We start from the raw sequence: 22,046 nt of genomic DNA, 5'->3' as shown, positions 1-22,046 counted from the left end.
CTTTGATGTAATGATAAAAAAAAATCTAATCAAGTGGGTTAAATGGATCCAAGTAAGTGGATTAGTCTGATCTTAGAAAATGTACTGAGAAAGGGGGAGGCAGACAAGGGTAAATTACATTACAGGAAAAGACAGAAAATCCTATTACAGCAGAGGGAAGGGGGGGTGCATTGTTTGAACCTCACTCTCATCAGATTTGGTTCAAGAAGGGAATAACATAACCAGCTAGGTATAAAAATCTAACTTGCCCGATAGGCAGTAGGAGGGAAAAGGGGAAAGAAAAGGGAGGGGAGATAGAAGGGAGGAAAGAAGCAGTAAGGGCAAAGGGAAAGTGATAACAGAAGAGAGGAGAGACTGAAGGAGGTAGTGGTCAAAAGCAAAACACTAGTGAGGGAGGGAAAGGAAAAAGGAGAAAGCAAAGCATAAACAGTGGGAAAAAAGGATGGAGAAAAAGACACAGATAGTAGTCATAACTGTGAAAGTTGAATCGCTATCTTTTTTTTCTCTTCTGTTGAGTTTTGTTTCCTCTTTCTGATGGTTCCTCCTATTGGTTTTAATTTTTATTTACAACTTCACTAATGAGAAAATATGTTTAATAAGAATGTAAATGTATAGCCTATATCAAATTGTGCACCACCTTGGGGAGGGTAGTGGGGAGGAAGGAGGAGAAAAATTTTAAACTCAAAAGCACATGGAAGTGATTGTTGATAAATCAAAATAAATTAATAAAATTTTAAAAAAGAAAAAAAAAAGAAAAGAAAAGGCATGACCACATAAATTTGGGGATAGTTGCTTTTGTTTTTTGTTTGTTTGCTGGCTGGTTCTTGCCTCTGTTCCAGGTAGGTGGTGTATTAAATTTTGTTTACTCTGTTGGCAAATGCTATTTCTAAGAATCATTAATTTTCCTAACTTCTTAATTATTCTTTTGTTGTTAAAAAATCAAATTTTATGTAATTTTAGTTCCTTTTTTGAAAGGATTACCAAACTAATAACCTATCACAAGAATGACAGACACATAGAATATCTGGATTTTAGCAAAGTAATTAACAGCATGATATTTTTACGGATAACACAAAGCTATGTGTATTGAATGATAGGACAGGTAGGTTCAGATACAAGCAGTTTTAAGTTCAAGTTTAAACTTAATAGGAATAAAGTTCAGTCCTACATTTACTTTTTAAAAATCAACTGTGTAAGTAAGAAGTTGGGTGAGACATAGATAAAAAGCAATTTTTCTGAAAAAGAACTTTAAGTTCTAAATGGCCATAAGTTCAAAATGTGTTAACATGCAAAACAGCAACCAAAAAAAAAAAGGCTAACTTCATCTTGGGCTGACTGAATAGAAGTTTGGTATATAACGCATGGGAGGTGACGATCCCAATGCACTCTCATCTGGTCATGTCACACCTGGAGTCTAGTGTCTTTTTCCAGGCACCACCTCTTAGAAGGGCTATTGAAAAGTGAAGCACATCTAGAAGAAAGGCCAGTATTGGGAAGACTCGAAACCATATCATAAAAAGATAGGCTGGAAGAATTAGGGATGGTTAATTTAGAAAACAGATGCCTAAGAAGTAATATGAATGCTATCTTCAAACATTTTACATGAAATTCCCTTGTTTGTTTCTTATGGACAGAACTAACACCATTGAACAGAAGTCACAGGGTAGCCCATTTCAGGGCAGTATGACTTTGGGTAGGACAACAACCTCCCTCAACACCAGGTTACTTACCTGTAAAAGCAAATGAAGGGATTAGACCAGACCCTCACAACTTGTAAACTTCTTCAGCCACAGATAGGTTAGACTAGAGACAGAGCAGTGATGGTTGGTTGCCACATGTCACGTGACAAAAAGAGAGGGCATAGTGGCAACCCTACATTTTCATGGGCCACCAGCAGCCAGCATGTTGTACAGGCCTGAATTACACTTAGGTGATTTGCAAGATCTTTTGTAACTATGCAATTCTACAATTGTATGGGTCACTTTCCTCTAGATAAAAATATGACTTTAATCATTCTTCAGAAAAAAATAAGATAAAAACTAAACCAGTTGGTTAATATTACAATAATATATTATAATCAAACCAGTTAGGTGGCAAAGTGAATACAGCGCTAGTCCTAGAGTCAGAAGACCTGAGTTCATATCCACTCTCATAATCTTAGTAGCTGTGTGACACTGCACAAATCACTTAACCTGTTTGCCTCAGTTTCCTTAACTATAAAATGGAGATAATAACAGCATCTATCTTGAAAGGTTGTTGTGAAGATGAGATATGTGCAAAATACTTAGCACAATGAGTGCCTGATACAAAGTAGACACTGTCTAAATGTTTATTCTCTCTCCCCTACTAAGCCAAATATGCATAACTCAGATCCTTAAACTGAACAAATATTTAAAATACACAAATTAACTTACAATTAAAGAATCCTTTAGCTATTTAACAAATATTTGTATTTTACAAATGCAATATATACCCTACTGTATGATGAACAGTAACAATGATGATGATATTATTAATAGATGGTACCATTCCTAACACTCATAATCTCCAAATCACCTGGAATGAAAAATTTTCAAAATACAGAGATCTAGAAAGAAAATCAAAACCATGCTGGAAAAGGAAGAAGTTCATATTACTCCCACTGTCCTGTCTGATTCCGAAGTTGTCTCAAAGATGCTTTCAGTGAATCTATGAAAAAAGACCCTGCATCCCAATATTTACATTCAGTTACAAAAATCACTTTATCCACTATGCAGTAATTCACTAAGCAATAAAAATAAAAGAACAGCAAGAGGGCACTGTCCCATGATTATTTCTAAGTACCATCAAAAGAAAATAATTCTTATAGTGGTAACTTAAAACTTTATAATACCTGTATATTTGGTCAAAACAACTTGTGCTGCTGGAATGGCATTCATCTGGAGGATATTATAGCGGTACAGCTCTGTTTCTCTGTTTGTCCTATCTTGCAATGTTGTACAGACCCAATATGCATAGCCTATTGCTCCCTCTGTCTTTAAGGTGGAAAAAAAAGACATCTACTTAATTGGACCTGGTGTTAACAATCATGTAATTAAAAACTATGATGTTAAATAATGTACTTCAATTAACTCTAGAAAATTCTCTAAATCTTGAAGAAAATAGTTCTTCATGAAACTTAATTGAATTGTTATCAAGTTTCATTGCTATGTAACACACCTAAGCACAAACTAATTTCCAGAATATTATAATTGGTCAAATTACTTAAAAATTCTTTCTCCAATCTTGAATGCACAGTAGCAGTCATGAAGAATATACAGAGAGCGGTGTCCCATCCAGAAGACTGAATTATCTCCTCTGCAGTACAGTTCAGCATGACAGTACAGTTTACTTATCAATAGTAATATTAACATAAAATTCAACAGTAATATTAACAAAATTCATTTAAGAATTAGGGAGATACAGGTGCACTCTTACAACACCCTCAAAAACAGAAAAAAAAGAATTAGGGAGAAACAAAAAGGCCTTTGGGCTTTACAATTTTGTCGCTTTTTTATGAGAATCTCCCTATGTATGAGAGTTGCTATTCTATCTATTCTATCTAATCACAATATCTTAATAGCTAGAGACAAAAATGAGAAGACTTCCATTTAATGAGGACTGGTTATGTTCCCATTAGGATAAAATTTTTAATAAATACTCACCACCTCCAATATTTTGTCATATTAAATTTCTGCTCCATCACTTATTTTATTAAGAAGCACAGTACTTGTTTTTTTCACTACTAATGCAAAATAAAAATGCTAATTCTTACATGCATACTGAGTTCAGTAGTATGCCGAAAGAGATCCATCGTGTCATAACTTCCAACTGTCTCTGCAATAAGAGCCTACAGAAGGAAAATTAAGATTCTTAAACAAATGAACCTATTCTCTAAAATACAATAAAGATATAATTGGAATTTTCATCTCTTACCTGCCCAATCCAACACATTAAGTAAGATGGATCAAGGGACTGAGCAACTTTGAAGGCTTCATGAGCTTGCTATAAAAGTACATAAAAACACCATTAAATATTATGTTTCACCTTCCTGTAGGGACTAAATAGAGTAATAACTATAATGCTAAAATGAAGTAGTGAGTTAAGCAAAGCATGTCATCAAATTTGCTGTTATTAGGGAGGAAAAAACCCAACTTTGTCCAGAACCATCTTTGTTAGTAGCAAATACTGTTTTATATTCTTTAGCTAGTTCTCACCGTCTACAAAGGTGATTTTTATGCATAGTACATAGATACCCTAGTTCTTGGACCAAGACGCAGGTTCACTCACAAGAGAACATTTAAGTTGCTGGAGCACCAAACTATAAAACAGTCTGAGCCCTCTTCATCATCCACTAACTTCTTCCTACCTTAAACTTTAAACAAAGGGATTAAATGAGTATATACCCTTTACCTTTAACCTAACTGGAATGGCAAATGTTAACAATCTGGTTTATGAGCTACAGCAGACCCTGTGAATGCACAACACCATCTAGAGATTTATGAGAAAGCTTGGAAATATGACCGATTAACACTTCAGCTATTTTAGTCTCTGATTTTCTCATGGGTAAAAGCTCAAACATGCCAAATCAAGTAGTGGCTTTGTAGAGGGATTAACACCTACTGAAGTCAACAGCTAAGTAATCCAAGTAAAGCTGGCTGAAAATGAAGATGGCTGAATTTATAAAAATATTCTGCCCTTCTTTCCAAGACCGCAGTAGGCCTACATTTCCATAAGAATGGGAATTTATAAAATTACTGTCACAAATGAAGACATTTAAGAAAGACATACTTCAAGTGGACAAACTTTTTTTTTCACTGAAACAGTAATGGAAAAATAAATAACTTTTTAAATGTATTTACAGAACAAGATCATGTCTAAGATTGACCATTACATCAACATTACAGTATTGCTTCAATTCATTCTCCACAACAGTTCTACTTTGATGCCTCATGATGACACAGAGGTGGCCACTGGTTACATTAGTGAAGCATAAGCTCCAGGTTAAATCCTACCAGTTGGACGTTTTATGAGCAGGCCTGGTGCTTGACTCTCTGTTGTCTGAGAAGCAAGTTCAGAAACGCTTATCATTAACCAAAGGATGATAAATATTCTGGTGACAGCACTTCACTCTATGAACAGGATGGGGCCTATATCTATGGAAGAAGTACCTGAACCAAGTGAAATCCTAGGTCTTTTGAAGTATAAAGTGTTGAAGTATCACTCTATCAATTAATCTTTATCAAGAACCTTGTCAGGTACATTTTTTGCTTCTGTCAAGAACTATGATTTCATCATTGTAGAGAGCATCACTGCAGATTAAGAAACATACAACTTAGAGTTGTCTGGGACACTGAGAGGTTAAGTGAGCTGCCCTTGGGCACCCTCCTCTACATCATACTGTACATAATACTGTACAGGTGTAATACCACTGAAAAAATGAATCCCAATCTGTTTCATAAAAAGTACAAATATCATGAAGTAATTAATTATTGATATTCAATGTACAAACAGAAAATGCTTCTAGGTCTTTAATGTTTACCTCCCCTTGGTGCCCCTGAAAAAAGAAAATTTTACCTCAATATTTTCATTTGCTAGATATAAAACTCCCAAGTTCGTCCATGCTATAGAGTTCTGCATAAAAAAAAAAAAAAGAAAATTAATCTGCTTTGCTATACAGTTTTCTCAGAAAAACAAAAATGCAAAATTCTGGAATACCCTCAAGTGATGATTGCACTTACAATTTGTTCAGCTTGGATTGATTTGATGAAACAGTGTTGGGCAAGTGCATAGTTTCCAATGCCTGAAAAATATGGGTTTTGATTTAAGTGAGCTTTATGAATATGAACAAATAATTCTCTAATGTGATCGAATATTACTTAAATCTTACCACTGTGACAAGCAACCACACCAAGGGCATTCCAATACAAATGGTTATTACTATCCAGTCTCACTGCCTTTTTCAGACACTAGAAAGACAAAAACATTTTACTTCTTGGAATTACTTCCATTGAAATTGTCAAGATCAATGGACTTTTATTTGCAAATATCAATATCCTTGTTCAATATAACAAGCTGATTCCTAAGAGTCTCAATAACATACATGTAAAGATTTCTCCAATAACTCTTTAAGTTCATTCACACAGCTTCTGGTTTCTGCTAGATCCTGTGCTTGATGATAATAATTAATTCCAAGATCACACCATGTATTAGCTGTAGGCATCAATTTTAATGCTCGGCCATAGCATCTACAAAAATATAAAGTGATTTTATTTTAACAACAGAGCAGCTTAGTTAAATCTGTATGTTGCTTATTGACAACACTATTGGTAAATTACTTTCCTCTAAGACTAGTTATCAAAGTTTAAGCATACATACTTAAAACAACTTTCTGTTAACAACTCAGAAACTACAAAGGAAAAGTGGAATGCTTCATCAGCTGCAATCACACTTTACAGTTTGGCTTAACTGTTTTTCAAGAAGTACTTTAGGGGAGGATTTGTTTGGGTATTTGCTGAGAAGTGTTTGTTGTGCAAAACAAAATGTAGCAATAAAAAAAGTAAAATATTTTAAGACATAAGGAATAAATTAGAGGCAGCAGTGGAAAGACAGCAGGTCTTAAAGGAAGACCTAGGTCTAAGTCCTGCCTCTGACACATATCAAATGTTCCCCTTCAGTTCCCCTGGCAACCCTCTCAGAACATAAATTATAAAGCAGGTTCCAATCTCTACAGTTAGAGGGAACTTTCTCACCAGCAGTTCCCTAAACCAATAAAATCACAGGTCTGGTCCAAAAAATTAAGTAATTACCTTCCCCCTAGATGGAGAAGCTCATGTTTCTTCAATTTTTGTTTCCCTTCTTTCTGACCAAGAAGGACTCCTAAAACATTTACATTCACTTTAGGTGATGAAACCACATGTAAACTGGTACATGCATCTCCAATGAGCTTCCAAATACAGGAAACATCAGATCGATACTGGAGAGCCCTAAAAGGAAAAATGCAATTACTTTAAAATATTTCCCAAAATATCAAGTTTTTCTCTCAAACTTAAAAAGACAGTACATATGTAATAGTGACTTCTTCCATTAGGTACTGTGAATACTTTATTAAGAGCTCACTTCTTCACTTGAGTAAATTACCTCCTGCGTACATGTTAAGGGCTACCCAAAATCATATCTGTATATTTCCTCTATAATTCCTTCTGTAAAAGTGGCAGGAAAGCTACCTAATAGGCACAAACCAATGAATTTTCCAGGACAATTTACTTCCAATATTAGATTTTTAAAGAAGTTCTTAGTAAAGAGCTTAATGCTAGGCTCTATTACAGCAGTAAACAAGGATTTCACCTCTATTTTTTTTTTACTGTAAACTGAAATACACTGATTGTCACACAGTGCCACAGAAGAACTTCCCCTGAATGGATAAGGTGGACCACAAAATCGTGGTATACATTCATCTGAATGCAGTAGAATAAGAGATCTCTGTTATGAGATACAGCATATCAAAAGACAAAAAAAAAATCCTGTTATCTATTGTTATTTCTACCAGTAAAGGTAAATGAATTCAAAGGTAAACAGAAATGCTAAAGGAGAAAACCAGTCTTTCAATTAAGCAATTTACCTCCATTCCTCAATCCCCCACTTGAGAAAAACTGATTTGTGAATAAAAACAAGGCAATTTAATCTGCAAGAGCCCAGGCAATGAGATATTGCAAACAGCTACGGTACTGGCAGATGGACAAGCAGATGGAACATTTTTCATAGCCTTTTCTGCTGATGGAGTCCAGCCAAACAACATTTTTCACTGATTTCCTGAGAAATAAGACAAGCTATAGCTGTCAGGACTGGAAATCTACTGGGAAGTTCAGCAGGAAAGAAGATTGGAAGCTCTTTTGTCTAAGTTTCTAAAACTGATAACTTGAAAACAAAAAAGAAACCAAAGAACAAAGAGAAACAGAAGAAAAGAGGGAATAACAACTTTATCTCTTCAGAGACCTAATGGATTTGATATCAATACACAGGGACACAAATTTTACTTCTCTTAGAAGTCTTAATTCTACAGCATTAGCTTTGGTGTCAGAGGACCTGAATTTCAGTCGAAGTTCTTCTCCTTCCTACCTGAATAATCTCAAACAAAATTTAATCATTTCTCTGACCCTTAATTTCATCTATAAAGAAGTTAAAATTCCACAATCTAATTCACAGGGTCATTTTGAGTCTCAAATGAAATATGTATGTATAAAAGTGCCCTGTTAATGATAAAGTACTATACAAATGTGAGATATTATTTCCTTTATTAGCAAATCATAGAAAATAATACCTTCTGAATTACATAAAGTAATTTTTGCCTAACACATCTTTAGCAGTTATGTTAACAATAAAAAATTTAAGCGATCAGAAAAAAAAAACAACTGAGATTAAAATTAGAGGTTAGCTCTATAAAAACACACTACCACCACATAAAATCATTAAGCATATTATCTGTTGTAGCATTATACCAGCTACTATACAGAGCAAAACTGCTATGCTACAATGAAAGAGACAGAAATATAGCTAAAAGAGTTTCAAAATTACCATTAAGCACCCATCCAAACTGTGCCCTCCTCCTATACTATTTCTCCCTTTGTTCCAGGTGCAGAAATAATTAACAAGTTAGAGAAGTCGCAGGGTGAAGTTTTCCCTAACCTCTTATTCAGAGTTTTTGTTGCTCTATTCAAAGAAGTAATTCTGAAGTAGAATGGAAAGGAGGCAAGAAGCAAAAATAAGGATGAGGAAGAGCAAGCAAAGAAGAAAAAGGGAAAGATGAATGCTTTCATACACATGCAAAAGTGAGTTCTAATGCTTCTCATTAATGCCTGAAGACAGCTAGGTGGCATAGTAGATAGTGCCAGGCATGAAGTCAGGAAGACTCATCTTCTGAGTTCAAATCTGGCCTCAGACACTTAATAACTGTGTGACCCTGAGCAAGTCACTTAACCCTGTTTGCCTCAGTTTCTTCATCTGTAAAATGAGCTGGAGAAGGAAATGACAAACCACTCCAATATCTTTGTCAAGAAAAACCCAAAAGGGGTCACCAAAATTTGTACACAACTGAAAATGACTGAACAACAACAACAAATGCCTCTGATGTTTTATATTCTCAATGTAGGCTTTTTAAGTCTTTGACAAAAAATACTAAATCTATCCTAACCAGTGAATCAAACATTTCTATCTCCTAAATACAATCCAAATTTTTCAGATTCCCTTCTCTTATAGGACACTAATATAGTATCTCTTTTCTAACCAATTTCATGATTTAAAGCCTTATATTATTTCTCAAAATTTCTCTTTCTACATGTAAAACAGATTAACAAAATTGAACCCAAAGCATGTTTTACATTATTAGAATATATTCCTATTTTATGGACTCTTGAATACTGTGCTACCCTACATGGCTCAGAAGTTTCTAATGCAGTGAGCACTAACACTGCTATCCAGCTAGCAGGGACATTACTAATCAATATACCCAAAAGCTGCACTACTAAAAACAGAGATTTAAAATTTCCAAATGCCAAATCCTCCAAAAATGGAAAACGTGATATGTATCTTTCAAGGATCTGTGACTTCATGCTGGCTGGTATTTCCTTTAACAATAGCAATCACAACCCTGGAACCCAAGAGTTTTCAACTACATGAAAAGTAGTCTATTACAAATAGGGAACGTATTTTTTCTGTTTAACTACGTGGGGCAGAACCAGGACTGAAAGAAGCAAAGAAAATCTAGGCATGAGGTATGAATAAACTTCCTAACAATTAGAGCAATCCAAAATCTGAAATGGCTGCATCAGGAGATACTGTTACACTTCAGTTAAATATGATGTAGAGGGGATTTGTTGTTCAGGAAATATGGTCTGAGGTCTCTCACATCTTAAATGCTGCACTTCTAGAACGGCTTGGTTGGTGGTTTCATGAGTTACTAAGGTTTAAAAAAAACTAATCATCTGGTGGCCAAACTTCTAATAAGAAGACTCTGAATTTAGCTAGGCATTCTTCCCCTAGTTTCAGACTTAGGGCTTTTCCCACGTAGAAGGATTTGCCAAGAGCTTATATTCCACTGGTGTAATCTTCAAGAAACCAGGGTGCTTTCTATACCATAATGCAACTATGCAGACCATGAGAAAAAATAAAATTTTCATAAAGAAATATGCATAGCATATACGATTTATTCTACAATATGCTTATTTAGTAAGATTGAAAATATACACACTAGTGGACATATCTCACAGGCTACCCATAAAATGTTTGGTTGCATGTCATTACTCTTTACACTAGAACTCAAGCCGAATGCAACTATTTCTGGCATAAAAGATAATTGAACAAAATTAAAATTCAGGATAATCAAACCTATCTTTACTATATAAGAAAATTATACAAGTGAGAATACATATGAAAGTACTTCACAATAAAATTGCAGACAAATAAAAGCATTATCATTTAATATTTGAGAGGTAGCACGGCAGAGTGAATAATCAGGAAGACTGAGTTCGAATCATGTTTCTGACACTTACTAGCTGTGTGACCATGGGCAAGTCACCTCTCTGAGCTTCAGGCAGCTCTCTAAGATTTATCTACTAAGTTATAGGTGGGCCGAGATCTTCATCAATGTGGGAACTCTCCACCGACAAAGTCAGAGATCCTTGATGTACTGACAAATTACTATAGTTATCAGATGATTCTAAAACCAAAAATATACATATTTAAATTTGATTACTAAGGAGTTGTTTTTTAAGAAGTCCTTTTAAACATTTATTAAGTGCTTATTCTGTGCAGGGCACCAGACTTTTTAAAAATAGGAACTAAGCTAAAATAGCTCCTTCCCGTCTAGTTTTTCTTTAGAATATCTTAGTAAAATATTAAGAAAATGCTTCACAGTTTTGGAAAATATAAAGTGCTATGTGAATCACTAAAAGCTTCACTGGTTGTTTTAAGGGCAAGAAAGAAAGTTTAAAATCTCTTAAAATGTTTTAAAACAAAGCATTTTCCTGCACTTTTGATTTTACATTGAAATTAGCCAAAGAACTACTGTTTTATTCCAAATTAAAATAGCAATTTTGTTGTCTCATCTTAAACCATAAATTTATTTTCTGGACTTGAAGTTCAACTGAAATTTAAAAAAAAGAAAAACAGCAAAATTAACTCAAGCAACTCATTGGAACCTGTAATACTCACCAAGTAAAGTAATTCAAGGCTTGTTCAATGTGGTCCACAGCTTTCCCATCAAGGTAATCAGTCAGCATTCCTTTCGCCATCATAAGGTGACACTCACCAAGACCTGAAAGCAAAGAAGCGTGAATTTAAATGTAAGTTTTCATATAAAACAGTAGCATTATAATTTCATTGACTATTCATGGAAATTCTGAACACTGTTGGTCATTTTCACAGGAGCTTTTTTCTTAAATATACCTTCTAGAAAATTCAAGATAATTCCATAATTTCTGCTTAATGTAGTTTTTAAGTTTTTTGTGGTGCCCATATCCTACTAAAGAATGTCAGATGTCAGTAAATGTATGCAGTGGCATCAGTAATTACAAATATATACATATATAATTTAATTTAATAATTCTTTTAGCATATATACCTTTATTTGAAAGATTACAAAGGAACAGGCCTTTCCAGTAAATGATGCTGATGTGAAAACCAAAGCCTAAGTTAATTCTGATCTGGTTGTCTTCCATTCAGGGAAACAAAGAAAAAAAGGACAGATAGTATAAAGAGGTCTTACTTACAAAAAAAAAAGTCATACTCGTCCTATCAATCAAAATTCTAGATTATACATAGATAGTCTGCTCTATTTTCTGTCAAAATTGATAAGAATTTGGTTTACATGCTTCTGGAAGTCTTAAAAATAAATAGATTCCCTATTCTACGGACTCTTGAATACTGCGCTACCCTACATACAAAATACATTCCCCGAAGCTTATTACAAAATAGCAAGTCTTGCAATTTTTGAGATATGACTACAAAAATAATATATAGTAAGTTTAACTTTGAAGGTGTTAACATTTGAGATGTTGATGGCTTACCTAAATGTAAACTTCATTTGAATCATAAAAAAGAGAGTTCTCTATGTCTAAGTGTCCTACCATGAAAAACTGCATTTGCTGCATTAACTCAACATAATGAAGAGTCCTTAACATTAATTCTTCCAGTGTGTGAAGTGGTTCCCCTAGAAAGCAGAGGTTGGGGTATAAAAGTAACATAGTTTAGGGCAACTATATCAGAACAGGATTTTACTATACATAGTTATTTGTTTCTGACTAGTAAATGCTATTTGTTGATTATGGAAATCTTTTCAGATTAGAACGTAACAAAGGCAATGTCTAACTTTCCAAATGAAAGTTTACTGCTTAATAATACAAAAATTAGAGTTGCAATTAAAATGTAAATGTTTACCTTTCAGGGCAGGTACATAATCTTCTTTCTTTTTTATGATCTGCTGATACTGAGCTATAGCCTCTTTATATTTGCCTAAGACCTGCTGTATTGCTGCAACCTTAAACACACTGTAGGTAGATTCTGGGTTCAGTTCACTGGCTTTTGTAAAGGATTTCAGAGCTGTAGTATAGCCACCTCTGCTCAAATAGGCCTCTCCCAATGACTCCCAGCAGTTGAAGTCCTTTGGGTCTGCTCTTAATGCCGCCTGTAAACTAAAGATTTTAAGAAAAAGTCTCAAAATCTAAGAATATAAGTAAATATTACATGTATATAACACATAAGGAGAATATAATAATATAGTAACACCTCAACTTGAAAAGTTACAAATTTGACTAAATCTCATATATTCATATCCTCTAAAATTTTGTGAGGTACTATAAAAAGATAATTCACTTGTAATTTAGAACGACCAGGTTAGCACTGTAATAACTTTTCCACAGAGATCCCTCTTTACAATCCTGACATCTTGTATCCAATGATGCTCCAGCTTTCTGACCTCTCAATAGAATTTATCCAGTTTGATTTACCTTGTTTTGCAAATCCTCACTTTTCAATACAGAATTCTAAAATACTGCAACAGGATTAATATTCACATTTTAGGCTAACCATTATTTTTAATGTAATAATTTCATCACATTTCAATATTTACATGAACAATTCCTCCACACAAGCATTTAGAATTTTAAGTAATGGAAGAAAACAATAATCACTTTATCTCCAAATAAAATCTGTTACTCTGCAGGCCAGACTAAGCAAAATGACAGGTGAACTTATGACCCAACTATGCAAGGTTCTCATTTAAACAACTTGCTGAAAGATACAGTGAAGAAAAATCCTCACATGATGAACATAAAAACAACAAAAACTTACTGAGGGCTTTTTTTATGCATATGACATTAGGACCTTGCTGTTACCACCATACCCCAAATATTCCACGTAGAGCCTTAAATACTTAGAAAACAAATTATCTCACTAAATTGTCTGAATATGGTAAAATTTAAGACCACTTACTCAGCCACTGCTTGAGAATGCTGACCAGCTTTCAAATAGTAGAGCCCTCTTCTAAGCCAAGCCCATTTTGCTGTTCCAGCACTTGCCTTTTCAGTTACTCTTGTTAAGATAACCAAAGCAGTGTCCTAATGAAAAAAAAATCAGTCATAGTTATCATTTTTAAAAATATGTGTGTAAAACTCTCAAATGTATTCCTCTACTAAAATAACAGATTTTCCCCATCTTTTTAAAAATTTTATGTTGATATGCTATTAAAATAAATAGCTATATCAAGGTCACAGTAAAAACATTCTGATGAGATGAATTTATAGCAAAATGAAGATAACTACAGCTGTTCAAATTAGTGTATGTAATTATACTCACGGCACTATGGAGAAAATGGCTAATAGGCAAAGAAGACATACCATGTCCTCAAGCTCCACACTTAAGTCAACTGCAGCAGCTCCAGATTCTTCATCTGTTTCATCCAGTTCAAAAGCTTTTCTGTAACACCCCCGGGCTCTGCTCTTATCTCCGACTACCTCTCTGTAATAATGTCCTAAGTAGTGGAAAACCTTACCCATGTACGAGTCCAATTTTGCAGCCTTTAAATAAAAAACACATAGAAAAAATATAAATAGTAAAGTATATTTGGAAGTGTCATTTTCAAAAATATGTGCAAAACAGATGATAGTAGTAACCTGATATTTGAATATAAAATAAATGATTAAATGTCATTTTATGAAGGATTGATTTAAAGCAAGCATGACAGCTTGGTGATAAAAAAAAATCAAGAAAATACTTGTTTTCCTATACATAAGTTACAATAGTTAACAAGATTTTTAAAAATTATAAAATCATGAAAACTATTCTGCTTTCAAGAAAAGAATGCAAGATTTCTCAGTGTTAAAAAGCAATCAAGGAAAGGGTTTGGTTTTAATTCAGAAAATTAAGGAGTTAAACAGGACAGCAGAAAGATCATTTGGAGAAGAGTCAAGTGTCTCAGCTTGGGCTCTAACTAGTTGTGTGACCAAGATCAAGTTAAAATCTCTCAGGGCTTCAGCTTCTCGTCTCCAAAATGAGAGGGCAGATACTCTCTCCAAGGTCTCTTCTAGTGCAATAATTCTATTGTTCTAAGTCAATTAGACTAGTAAAGCAATATTATTAAAGGGGAGACATTCTAAAAACTACATTTTGGAAGGGGAGGGGAAATGGTTAATTCTCAGTCTCCTTCAGTGAATTTCTTTTAAAAAGCACTTTCTTTTCTTAATACTTAAAATTTCTTCAGACGTCTGTCACAATAAAGCATTAACAAAAAACAATGAAACAACTATCATGTTGTTTGGCTTTGCTTTACTGTGGTGTTTTTTTTTTCTTTTTAAATCTTACAAGGGGAGGTTTGACTGGAGGAAATATATTCAAAAATAAGTGAACAGAAAGAAAAGGCATCATTTTTAAAAACTATTCATGAGACACGCAATACATACTTGTATCATATAAAGTGGATATAAGTATTTTTCTCACCTTCAAAAACTGGGTAAGAGCTTTTGTTTTGTCTTTTCTTGTATCTTCACTCATGAACCAATATGTTAATCCAAGATAGTAATAATAATCAGCAACCTCAGCTTCTCTGTCAAGAGCCCTCTGAAATCTGAGAAAAAGGAAAAAAGTGAGGTTGTAGAACGTACATGTGTGCATTTGGACATTCATAACTGACATTGTGAATGCTAGCATAAATTCTAAAGTGCCAGATAAACCCAACACATTATTTCTGAAATTAATTTATGCCTAGCAAAATAATATGTTTTTTAAATAGAAAAAATACTTTAAAAGCATACTGATACTCTGGCACCCAACCTGTGCTAGTTAATAAAGTAAAGATACATGCACGATCCTTGCTTACTGAATATGTTATGATAACTTGATTAGACATTAAAAAGCCACAATGTGTTATTTTAACTATGTTAGATATATATAAAATAAAATTATCCAAAAAAATAGAGAACTTTAGAAAGGATCAATTTACACAAACATGGCTACTGTACAAATCCACAAGTTTTTAAACTGGTCTGTGTGCCACCCATGTGTCCCTACCCTTTCTCTGCCTCTGGATAGTCCTTTCTGGTAAAATGTAACAGTGCCTCCAGCGCATGGACCGAAGCAAGGTTACCGTTAGAGGAAAGAAGTTCTTCTACAATCTAGAAAGAGAGATACACTATTAATTCCATAAAACTATTTCTATGGCTTTTAATTTTTAAAAATTCAATTTTAATTAAAAACTTACCTTTGAAGTTTTATCAGTTAAGCCTTTGTTTAGATAAGCAAGACCTTTGACAACTAAAAGCTCTGGAATATTATTTGCATCTGAGATCTAGGAAATAATTTTAAATTGTTGTTAAATCATTTATTACTAAATTTTTTTTTCTTTTCATATAATAGCACAATTTGTTGTTTAATTAAAGGATGGCAATACTAAAACATAAAAGCCACAAAATTATAGTGTAGCAGCCCAATAACAACTGGCTAATTCTCAGTTTCTTTCATGCTATTTCCTAGAGAAATCTTTTTAATGACTTAAAATATTTAAGAACTACACAAAAAATTTTCCAAAATTCAAAAAATTCAATTCAACAAACATTTGTTAAGAAGCTACTATGAATAAAAGGTATCATATTAGGTACTGTAAAAACAAAGTTGGCACAAGACCCATAGATCTGTCTTCTAAAGAGCTGATAACAAATCCATTCATACCAAAGTAAAATAGAGGTAATAGCTGACTAATTCATTCTCAAATTTTAAGGAATTATTATAGAATTTTATTATATGTTATATCAACATATCACATACGATATAAATTAAATTATGACAGAATTTTATATAATGATACAATCACCTTTAAGAATCAACAAAATTTTTAAACAAACTCCGCAATGATATTAAAGATCTCTTTTGCTAACAATCTTTAAGGAAAATGTATTTATTTACTAGTCATATTTTTATGCTGTTTTCTGTAAGAATGATTTCAAACTAAAACACTAAGAAATCAGTGTGGTCCCTTAAATTCAACTTTATTTTCTATTAATTTATTAAGTCGTATGTCTGCAGAGAATCATTATTAATAAAAAGTCATTGGTATCATCATGTTATTCTTCTCAGTAGGTAAAAGATATGTTCTTTAAACATTAAGACATCAAAACCTCAAATTTGTTCTAAAGTGTACTAATAACAGACAAAAGAACAAAAAGAAAAAGAACTTGTACTATATAGAGCACATTTTGTCTGAGTATTATTTAGTCATTGTCTACACTTACTAATAAACTGGATTCTAGTTTTTGGACAAAAAGTCAAGCAAATGACTTGAGGAAACCAGAAATAAGTGGATTGTAATATAAGTCCTACAGATTTGGTATTGTACTGGGAATACATACTTTTCAAGGCAAAGTTTTTTAAAAGGGAAAGACCTGATTGACGAGAGCCATGGAAAATTGAGGGGAAACTCTTAATACCTGTTCTAGAGTGGCAATCGCTTCTTCTGAAGAATCATGATCTGAAAGCTTTATCAAGGCCTCTGCTTTCAAACGAAGGCAGAGGTTCTTCTGATGAAGATTTCTACCAGGTGAAGTGAGGTTTTCTATTGTCTTCAGAGCTAAGAAAATGTAAAAATAAAAATCTGAATCTTCTCTAAGGTGAGTTTTAAAAGAATTATTAATAAACTGAGATGTATGTTTCAAGAGAAGCACAAATTACCAATATAGCACACGTGAAAAGTGTGGTTATTAGAGACAGCAAGGAATTGGGAATCTGGAGGCTGTGGGTTTGAATCTGGCTCTAGTACCAATTACTTACATAACCATGTACAAGTTAGCTGACTCATCAAAAAAGCTGTTCAGAGGACCAAAAGACATTAAATACATAAAACACTTTGCAAAGCTTAAAGAACCATATAGATACTAGCTATTATGAACTTTTGCTATAATCTATAAAATGAAACAATGGGACCAGATAGTCTGTAAGTTCCTTTACAGATCCAATCCTATGATAACGTATAGCTAAAGATGAAATCTTCACTGAGCCCAGCAAGAAAACACCTGAAATGATGACACAACTATACCAAAATATGCCATATTCTCTATTAATAACTAGGCATGTCAGCATACTGACAAAGATAACTTACTAGATAGTTGAGACTTACCCCACCACCCCATACCAAAATGACTTGTCACAATTGGGCTATAAATTACATTCAGTATGCATTCCTTAGGAGAAGAAAACTATTCTGGTCCAAAGACACAGCACAGAGCATCAAGGTTCCCCTAATCCCTCCTTTATTTCAGCTGATGTCATTCTTAGAGTCATACCTGCTCCAGATCTCCCTAGGAATTTCCTTTGCACCTTTGGAGCAATTCAGAACCTTTGATTAAGTCCTAAAGGTTAGCAACATATTCTGAAGTCCATCTACCCCAGTCTCAAAATTCTGAGTGCAAAGAACTCTTCAGGAGAACCAGTCAGTCTTTACTGACAGGTTATATACCTGAGAACCTACCAGATAGTAGCTAAAGATTTAATCTATCTAACACAAACACTTAAGCAGTCTTAAATAATTCTACATCCTAAAAAACACAATAAAGCACTACAGTAACATAAAAATTATATTTCTCAAAATCAAAACAAAAGCTTACATTTATATGTATAGCGCTTTCAATTTTGCAAAGTGTTTTACATACATTATCTCAACTGATACTCACAACATCCCCATGAAAATAGATATGAAAGGCAATATTATCCCCAACTCAAATGAGTTATATAAAGTGTTTTGCAAACCTTAGAGTGCCACATAAATGCTAGCTATCGATATTATTACTCTTATTGTTGTTACTGTTGTTGTTATTATTATTATTTTACTAGTAAGGAAACAGGATCAAAGAGTAACCTGTCCATGGTTATACATCTAAGTGCAAGAAGTCAGGTTCAAAGCTAGGCCATCCTAATCCCAAATCTATCCCTGTATCCACTTCACCATGCTACCTTTTATATTGCCCTTGAAACAAACTAGGTGAGCAACCACTATGTCTCAATCGTAAAATGTCAATAATACTGTTACCTTGATTGCAGGACAGAATAGCTTCTTTATAGCGATGCATTTTCACTTGAGTCTCTGCCAGATGATACCATCCTACTATGCAGACACTGCTTAGTTTTAATCCTAACAGAACACAATAATAATAAACTCAGGATTATTGGTGATTGAGTTATATAGCAAGCAACTTGGATCAATGGTAACAGCCTTATTAATTTTAAAGCAATTTGAATCACTGTACAATAATGGCTTTCATACACACACACACACACACACACACACACACACACACACACTCACACAAATACATATATATATATATATATAGGTGTGTGTGTATACATATATATTTATATATATGATCATTAATAGGAAGCATTATTATAAAAGTAAAAGAGAATTAGCTTCCTTTGGGTATTCTCAGCTTGGAATAGTCATGGAAGTGTCACATATTATACAAGAGATCACAGGATCATAAATCTAGAGTAAGAAGGGACATCTAAAGGCAAATATTCTAATGCTCCCATTTTACAAATAAGAAAACTGAGCCCCAGGGAAGTTAAATGACTTGTATGAGGCGACACAAGTTCTAAGAGTCAAAAGTGGGAGTTTAACCCAGGTCTTCTGACTCCAAAGCTATTGTTTTTCTACTTCACAATACTGAATTCTTGAGAGGTAACAGTAAACACACTTAACAGTTCATTCTTAAATATTTATAGCACTTCGCTGCCATTTCCTCCTGTTAAGTTGTCGTCTGGGGGCTTTCTCGCCTCCTCTGTCCTTTATCTATGGGAAAGCCTAGGTCACACTGCAAGAAGGAATGCTGAGGGCTTTCAGCAGCTTCCAGACCCTCAATGGACAACATTTTTCCAAAATGATTAACTGTCATTTTTCTCTATGCAAAATAAAAACTGAATCAGAATAGAAACAAAGGGTTAGGCAGAATTCAAGTTAATGACCAGCACTGGGTTCTATGACAGAGCAAGGCCCATACCAAGGATACAAAGACAAAAACCCTACAGTCCCTGACCTCAAGGAGGTAACATTCTACTGGATAAGCTTTATTACTTGTCCAGTAGGAAGCCTGTATGATTGATTGAAAAATTAGTATATTAGAGAAACTCCACAAAAGTGGAATGTTAAAAGTACCTCCAAAACCCTTTGCTTTTATTTTGTTCCATAAATAAAACTTAGCCAGAATTTTTTAAATGTATGAAGGAATGAGAAATTGAGAGAAAACTAAGCTCTTTTAATTGAAAAACTAGACTTTGCCTGAAATCATTTTTAAAGTATTACTAATTTGGAATGAATTTAAACTGATGGCTTATACAAAACTGTAAAGGTTTTATATGCATCTAGTTTTCAGGTGATTCCAATGTAATTATTTTTGAGAAAGTCAATAACCTGATTATTTTTTATTTTTCATTCATAACTACCATATTACTAGATACCCTCATAACTTTGTATGAATATGCAGAACTCACAGTTTCTAAAATATAAAGTTGGTGACATTCTTGCTCATTTGTGAAATAATATAGATTGAATATAGACTTAGATTTACTTTATAAGTGCTCCTTTTATTTTTCCAGAATAGCAACTGATGCTATTGCATCAATACATTCAGAACCTGTGGTTTCATTCATCAATAGAGTATTACCATCTATAACAGAGAATTGTCTGAAGCTCAGAGATGTTAAGTGATTGTCCAAGATTGCGCAGCTGTGTCTATTAGAGGATGCACTTTTAACACAGGTCTTTTTAGCATCCTCTGTGATAGGCTTCCACTCTCGACACTGCTGATAAGATGATTTGAAATGGCTAATTGTTTCTTATGGATTTTTCTTTCTCAACCTAGATTTTAAGTTCTTTAATGGCCAACGCTGAGTACTTAAAAACTGAATGAATATCACTTTAAGACCACAATTCTACTACTTTTTCACTTTATGCATTATGTATTTACCTTCTGTTAAGTTTTTGGCAGCATCTTCATATTTTTTGTCTTGTAGTGCTTTTATGCCTAAGCCAATGAGGCCAGGACCACTTTCTGAGTTCTTCTCCATCAGTTGGTAACAATACTGCAGGGCTTCATCAGTGAAACTTCCTGGTATAAAGAAAAAAATAATTTAATTCACATGCATGAAATGTTCAAGTGCCAGGTTTATATTAATTTTTAAAAGTTAAATAGTTAGTATACCCTTAAAATTATAGAAAAACATTGTAACAAAACAAGCTTTCCTATCACTTCAGGCACATTCACACGCCTTTCCTACCTAGAAACTTAATTCTTAAATGTCAGAATGGCCAAAATTTTCAAGAAAATTTGCTCTTAATTAAGTACGTTCATCCTAAATAACAACAGTTTGAAATCTGATTAGCACTCTAACGTTACAAACTGGCTATAAGATTTAAGGAATATCTTACTACCTACCAGTTTTTCTTATGTTTCTTCCTTTGAATAAGCTCCTTTATTGGACTGGTAGCCTTAGTGTAATAATTATATTAAAAATGTTTTACAATCTTTTAAGTCTTCCTTTTCCAAGATGTTAAATCTATGTAGTAATCATCAACCAATGCAATAAATGTACTTTATACATTAAATCCATGAAATTAATTTCATGATCAATTTGGAAGAAATAAAATAACAATTATATAATTCTGAACCCAAATATATTCTCATTTTTTCTACCCTCAGAAATACTTAAGATATAATAAAGGGTTTAATCTCAACTATTTTGGGGAAGAGAGGGGAGGTACAGGAAATAAAATATGAAAAGTAAAAACTCTTGAATTAGCTTCCAATACAGAGTGATAAACTTGAAAAACATCTAAAGACTAAAAACAAGATTAAAGACTTGACAGAGAGGTAGGCAGGTCAAAGTTTATAGAAACCTGGCCTCTGAGATAGAAGATCTGATTCACATCCTATATTTATTGAGACACTGGCTGTCTGACCATATGGCAAGTCACAACCTCTAAGTACCCGAGGAGTCTCTAAATTGCAGACAACTTGTCAATCTGCATTGGCAGAGGGAAATTCCCTACCCAGAAGAAGCCCTCTAACCAATAAAAGCACTTGCCAGAACAAAACAAAACAACATGCTATAACAATAATATCTGTATATAAGTTTCCATTCTCCACCTAATGAAATTTAACAGAATTTTCTTTCACAGGATTTATATCAAAATATTAAAAGAAATCTGCAGGAAGAAAAAATGTTAACTGGGAAGTTTTTACTATTCCATTCAATACTACAACTAAAACTAAATGCAAATAATACTTTTACATAGACAGTGACTCGTTCCCATGTGCAAAGGAAATGCTGGTAGACACTATAATGACTGCAGGGCAACTCCCTCCCCAATTTTAAAAACTCGTATGTTCTGCAGAGGTGCTAGGCAAAGAAACTGAAAGTATGACTATTTTGATATGTGTGCTAGTTAAAAAAAATGACATCACAAAACGATACAATTAATTTTTAAGGGAAAT

General features: G+C 33.6%; 1 protein-coding gene across 3 annotated transcripts in view; it reads right to left on the bottom strand.

Moving 5' to 3' along the window:
* Positions 1–22,046, bottom strand: part of SKIC3 (SKI3 subunit of superkiller complex) — a 116,891-nt gene that overhangs the window by 57,538 nt on the left and 37,307 nt on the right. For all 3 annotated transcript variants that reach the window (XM_021008782.2, XM_021008772.2, XM_021008788.2), the window contains 18 exons: positions 20,520–20,660; positions 18,584–18,685; positions 16,989–17,128; positions 15,767–15,853; positions 15,577–15,680; positions 15,007–15,133; positions 13,908–14,087; positions 13,504–13,628; positions 12,451–12,704; positions 11,227–11,329; positions 6,828–7,004; positions 6,122–6,266; positions 5,909–5,987; positions 5,760–5,821; positions 5,596–5,652; positions 3,955–4,023; positions 3,794–3,868; positions 2,873–3,014 (listed from right to left, as the gene is read on the bottom strand). In XM_021008782.2, the coding sequence (XP_020864441.1) occupies positions 2,873–3,014; positions 3,794–3,868; positions 3,955–4,023; positions 5,596–5,652; positions 5,760–5,821; positions 5,909–5,987; positions 6,122–6,266; positions 6,828–7,004; positions 11,227–11,329; positions 12,451–12,704; positions 13,504–13,628; positions 13,908–14,087; positions 15,007–15,133; positions 15,577–15,680; positions 15,767–15,853; positions 16,989–17,128; positions 18,584–18,685; positions 20,520–20,660 (2,169 nt within the window). The remainder of the gene's footprint in view (positions 1–2,872; positions 3,015–3,793; positions 3,869–3,954; positions 4,024–5,595; positions 5,653–5,759; positions 5,822–5,908; positions 5,988–6,121; positions 6,267–6,827; positions 7,005–11,226; positions 11,330–12,450; positions 12,705–13,503; positions 13,629–13,907; positions 14,088–15,006; positions 15,134–15,576; positions 15,681–15,766; positions 15,854–16,988; positions 17,129–18,583; positions 18,686–20,519; positions 20,661–22,046) is intronic.

The sequence above is a fragment of the Phascolarctos cinereus genome, unplaced genomic scaffold (assembly GCF_003287225.1).
Source record: "Phascolarctos cinereus isolate Bilbo 61053 unplaced genomic scaffold, phaCin_HiC Scaffold_4;HRSCAF=312, whole genome shotgun sequence".
Lineage (NCBI taxonomy): Eukaryota > Metazoa > Chordata > Mammalia > Diprotodontia > Phascolarctidae > Phascolarctos > Phascolarctos cinereus.
Note: the sequence above shows the minus strand (reverse complement) of the source record. Positions and strands in the feature narration are given on the sequence as shown.